The sequence below is a fragment of the Microtus oregoni genome, unplaced genomic scaffold, assembly GCF_018167655.1.
Source record: "Microtus oregoni isolate MIOR12 unplaced genomic scaffold, Mior012 000015F_ref0000493, whole genome shotgun sequence".
NCBI classification, from domain to species: Eukaryota; Metazoa; Chordata; class Mammalia; order Rodentia; family Cricetidae; genus Microtus; species Microtus oregoni.
In genome coordinates this window covers 25,056,958-25,063,047 of record NW_024543074.1, presented here as the reverse complement: position 1 = coordinate 25,063,047, position 6,090 = coordinate 25,056,958, and the positions used below count along the sequence as shown (strand labels likewise).

Here is a 6,090-nt window from a genome sequence, read left to right as displayed (position 1 = left end):
TTACCTAATGATTTTTTTAGGATCACACAAGAAAGACTTAGGATGGCATTACTGAATCACTAAAGTCATCTTCTTGAATAACTTTGTAAAATTCCTGCTGGTAAATGAAAATATTACATAGTTTGTTCTTATATGTTGGCCCAATTGTAGGGATATATTTTGTGATATTAATATAAATATATTAGCAAGATAAATTTAAATCCTACTATTGCCACTATAAGGAGATTTTCTTCTTGCATAGGACTCTTATCAGGGCCTCTTTCATATCTCTGTTCCTTAGGCTGTAAATGAAGGGATTCAGCATGGGAGTCACCACTGTGTACATCATGGCCATGGAAGTTTCCTTCACAGTAGAGTTATTAGCAGAAGGACATAAGTAGAGACCAATAATTGTCCCATAGAACAGTGAGACCACGGACAGGTGGGAACCACAGGTGGAGAAGACCTTGTAGAAAGCATGAGCAGAAGAAACTTTTAGAATGGAGGAGACAATTTGTACATAGGAAACAACAATAAATAAAAATGGAATGACAATAACAAACCCTCCCAAGATAAATATCATTAGTTCATTAATATAAACATCAGAGCAGGCCAACTTGAGCACAGCAGATATGTCACAAAAAAACTGGGGGATCACATTGTCCTCACAGAATGACAGTCTAGCAAGAAGTAGGGTGTGCAACATGGAATACAGCACCGTAAGGACCCAGGACAGTGCTACCAGAGTTACACAGAGCTTGGTGTTCATTATACTGGTGTACCGAAGGGGGTAACAGATGGCCACATAGCGGTCATAGGCCATGACCACAAGAAGGAAGCTCTCCATGTCTCCAAAAACCATTAAAAAGTACATTTGTGTCAGACAACCTGCGTAAGAGATGGATGGGTCCTGGCTTTCCATGTTTTGTAGCAATTTGGGCATTGTGACAGAGGAGAAGCAGAGGTCAGAGAAGGACAAGTTGCTGAGAAACAAGTACATGGGTGTGTGCAGATGGGAGTCCAGGTGAATGAGGATGATGATGATGAGGTTTCCTAGGACAGTGGTGAGGTACATGGCCAGAAACGGGATATAGAATGGGTGCTGATATTCTGAGGGGATAAGCAGGCCTTGGAGGAAGAACTGGGAGATGACAGTTTGGTTGTTCATTGTCATCGTTCTTCATCTCCAATATCCGAATGAGAAATATCAGGATCCCTTAAAATTCAAAGTAAAAATAAACATATTTAGGCTATATATTCTACCACAATGGCTATGACAGTCATTATATTATCTATAATCTCAGACTCCAAATGTCTAAAATAATTAAACTATCGATGATTTTTCTCAACTTTTCTAAACAGGTTTCTATCTCCCAACCTTTCCTAGACAACTGATGCTATTTCTACTGAGATACAAACTAGGTTAATGATTCTCTCTTCTGCTGCCTGCTCAGCTCTAGTTTGTTCATTGGTAATTGGCTCTATATTATTTTGTATATTGTTGTTCTTGAACAGTATATAAATTTTAAGAAAAATGCACATACTCCTAAAGGTTTGATTACCATTACAAACACAGTCATTCATGTCCCTGTAACATATAGATTTCTGCTTCAGGGTTCACTAATCATCTTCCCTTCATTGGACATATGATAGGTAATTGAAGCTCAAAATCCCCAAGTGAAATTTTTGTCTTCCCTCTGCTGTCTCTCAAAGAGTTCATCAATCTCCTATCACCCAATGTCCCATAGAATTGCAAAAGATGCTAAGTCAAGAGACAGAACTCTATGAATTTTGATCCATTCATTTTTACTTACCTTGATCTTCTTTCATACATTATACAGAGTCTCCCCTTTATACTCCTCCTATTTTAACAATTCTTTCCTATTAGATTATGTCTATATATGAGGATCACATCTTTACTGGAATACAAAAGCTGACTTGGTTCATGTCTTTGTTCTCATGTCTCCTGACCCCTCTTTTCTCCCTTAACCTACTTCATGGCATTCTCACAGAGGAATTCCATCATCTGTTGCCCGATTTATTCTTCATATTATCACTGTTTCTGTGAGGATAATGACACAGGTCCTATCAGGCACACAAATGCTGTTTCATTATCTCACTGTGGCTAATAGTATATCCCCATAAGGTCTTATGCTTTTATCTCTTCATCAGTGTTGGGGTTAAAGCTCTTCTTCCTCATTTCAGAGTTTCTCCTCTACTTCTCTATCACTTCCTCCCATTGCTTCTCTTTCACCTGCCTCATCCTCACTCAAACGTAAGGGATATTATTTATCACATACATGGCTAAATTTACTCTATCTCTCCAAATGTAAACCTTCAGCCATGTTCCATGGTTTCCTATATGCGTCCCATGTACTTTATTCTTTGATCAATGCTTTAAGAGAACTCACCATCAATTGTAAACTATATGGATGAAAGGTATCATATGTCTTCTTTCTGTTTTAATATTTATAACCATTCAAAATTTCTACCTCCTTCCCTCTTCCCATTTCCCCCCTCCCCCCATTCGCCTCCTTCTTTCTCTCCAGTCCAAAGAGCAGTCAGGATTTCCTGCCCTGTGGGAAGTCCAAGGTCCTCCTTCCTCCATCCAGGTCTAGGCTCCCATAAAGCCAGTACATGCAGTAGGATCAAAACCCAGTGCCATTGTCCTTGACTTCTCAGTCAGCCCTCCTTGTCTGATATATTCAGAGAGTCTTTATAATCATTCTTAATCTCCAACTAGTACCAGTACCTGTCATGTTGCTTGAGTTTGGCCAGTGAAGTTTTGTTACCTGCTGCTCTAACTAATGCAAATTTCTTCAGGTTCAACTGTAGAAAAATCCCCATTTAAACAGGAAAACTTGACCAATTAGCACTAAATTTTACATTTCATAATGAGTGTCAAAGATCTAATATTTCATTTCTGCAGTGTTATGTTAATAATACTGATGACTATAAATTATATCCATATGCTTTAATCCACAAAATGCCATTGATACTGTTTCGGAAATCAGGATGAGATGTTTTAAGAATAATATAAAATAAGAAGCAACAATTTAGTTTGGAATCTTCACTTGAGTTATTCCATAGATGTCTATATTATGTGTATTGGCTAATTTATGTATCAAGTATTTGAAGCCTGATACCAGTTTTGGACAAATACTGCTTGCTATAAGGTATTATTTATTTTTTTTCAAAACTGGGGTTTTCAGTGTAATTATGCAGATATTCTATAAAAGTCATTTAATTTATAGACTTTGAGTAATATAACTAACATTTTATGACATGCAATCACATGAATTAGAGGAAATGGACAGTTCACAAAAGGAAAATTTTGCATTATTTTTCCAAAGATACAACCTTGTAACCTATACTCTTTTCATTTTTGTCAATATTCCTGAAAGTTCTTCAAATGTTATCCTTATCAGTCTTGCACACTGGGTACTCCATATCTTAAGTCACAGGCATAGATGCCCATGCCACATAGGTCATTTTTTAAATTCTGTACAAAACTGGTGAATGAATCTATCACATAACTCAAAGCTGACAACAGAGTAAAAACATTAAGAGATTTATCTAACTTTCTCTGTTTTGTACACCAATGTTCAACTGATTGTATCTTCTCAGACTAAAAGTGTTCAAAGCAGCTTATTTGAGAGTTTTGTATGTAGACCTGGAGGTTAGCATTACAGAGGGAAAACCATATATGAAAAAGAAATCATGCACCATTTCAAAATATGTTCTCCTACTGTATCCAAGATTGGCCTCAATTATACAGTGCTCCTGCCTCTACTTCCCAAGCACTGGCATTATAGGCATGTGCCACCATTCACAGTTTCTTCTTCTCCTCAAAATATCTTTGTGTTAGGTAGGCATGTATGAAAAGATCATTAGCCAGAGAAATCAACATCAACTGTTTTCACTGATGGGCCAATGTACTTTATACTGTTTTTAGATATTCAGCCCACTAATCTCAAATTAAACAACACATAAAAATCTCAAGTGACATGTTTCTCATATTTGGTACAACTTCCTATATCGTCTTGTATTGTGTAGAGGCAGTGAGTTTAAATGAGTAGCTCTTGTAATTTTACATGAACACCTACATGATATTAATGTCTTCTTTGATGGACTTCACTTTGGAGCAGTCACAGATGTTACCACTAAAACACAGATTTGTGAACTTGTACAGACAATATTAGTCATCATCTTTGGGGAACCCACAGGGCAAAGCATAGTAAAGACCCATTCAGCATACAGCAGTCAACTCCATCTCACAGCATTGCTCTCATATGGAATGGTGTGATACTGAGGGAAAATTGCCTAATGAGTAATTGTAATGAACCCATCCATATTAACTTAGTTATCTAATGATGATGAAACAAACACTTTTCCAGTGTGGTGAAGTCTTAGGAGACAGAGAAAAGAAGAATGATATTATACCTGGAATACTGTCCTGCATCACACTGGAATTTCATGTGGCTTGTCATCAAGATGTGAGCTGTTTTCCTGAGTGTAACCAACTCTGCTGAAGCTGATTTAAATGTCTGGTTCAAGATCATTCTCACCTTTATTTTATTTGCAGGCAATATTTACTATTGGCCTCTGAACTCATCTATCTGTTCCATCCCTACGCTCATCCCTCTGTGGACATGCCCAGGCTTTAGGGACTCTGCATCCCATAGGAATCCAGATCCTGTATAACTCATTAGAGACATAGTAAATACCCAGTACCTTTCTAGGACAAATTCACCCCAGGGATCTCCAGGGAGACCAATTATTATCATCTATCACTCATTCCAACACTTAGGGGAAGTTAAAATTATACAACAGCAATAAAAAAATCACCTAAACAAATAGCAGCAACAAGAAAGCCCCAAAAGCTTAAGAGTGATGTAAACTTCTTGCCTCTTAAGGAAATGTACGGTGGTATTGTTTGACTGGAGCTCACTTTCTTAAGGGGAAAAGTGAAGAAGGATGAATTGAAAATCACTCCAAATCATCAGGCATTGTTCTGGTTGATAATGATATAAAGAATCTTACATAATAAAATTTACATAAGGAACTATCTGTAGTTTTGTTTGTTTTGTTTTTTTCCCCCATGGGGGCAGTTGGTTGTAAGCCTTGCCTTTAATGGCTGAGACTTTTCTCCAGCCTACCTAACAGTAGCTTTTAAGCTGAGAGAGAAAGTAGAAAACCACACACATGAGAAAGCTCCCTAGGACAACATCTAAACAGATATACAATCTTATGAAAAAATTTTAAACTCTATCAACCAACTTTCTATGTGTACCAATATGTGGAAAGTCAGAAATATTGCAAGCACATGGCATGTTTAATGATTCCTTAAGTCAACAGAGAAGCAATTCATGTTCCTATGCATGTTCACTTATTTTGTCTTTTTATCTCTCTATGGAAACCTTAATTGTACCTGCTATGACCAGTGTCCTGTCCCCTCTCTTTATATGTGAGATTACTTTCTATTTTCATGATCTACGAGTTCAACTATTGAGCATGAGTCTATAGATAATATTAATAATTCCTTTCTTCAGGATAATTTTTGAATGAACTGACAGTCATGAGTTGGATGAAGTTCCATCTGTGATAATAAAATATAAAAATTTAATCCCAGGGAATCCTGATCCTTATAGGTTTAACCTTTACTGCAGTCTTAGAGATGATTAATGATTGTGTTTGAATGTGGAAATAGAAATTGAAATCTAAGGATTTATCCAGGGTTTTAGACACTGTTCTGCAAGTTCTGGTTGCATAGAACAACCACATTCTACTCGCTAACTAATTGGTTTCAATTACTGCAAGAATTATGATTCATCTACTTTCTGTGTTTTGGTTGGCCCAAGAAGCAAAAGAGTTTGTATGGGAGGCTCCAATACCAGTTCAATCTTCCCTAAGTACTGTGATGTTCACTTACATAAATATAACTAAATAGCCTTAGCAATTTTAGTGTCATTCAAAGCAATTTATGATGCATTTTAGAACCCATAATCCCCCAAAGATGTCCTGTGCCAATTCACACTTACACTCACCTCTAACCAACCATGTGCAATTCAAGTTTACTTTATCTTTGTACAGATTTTGTATTCTTCATAT

At 36.8% G+C, this 6,090-nt stretch overlaps 1 protein-coding gene across 1 annotated transcript; it reads right to left on the bottom strand.

Moving 5' to 3' along the window:
- Positions 1-214: 214 nt before the first annotated feature.
- Positions 215-1,153, bottom strand: LOC121456428 (olfactory receptor 1468-like). The gene has a single exon (XM_041664565.1). It carries the CDS (start codon positions 1,151-1,153, stop codon positions 215-217), a length of 939 nt encoding a protein of 312 aa, XP_041520499.1.
- Positions 1,154-6,090: the final 4,937 nt, after the last annotated feature.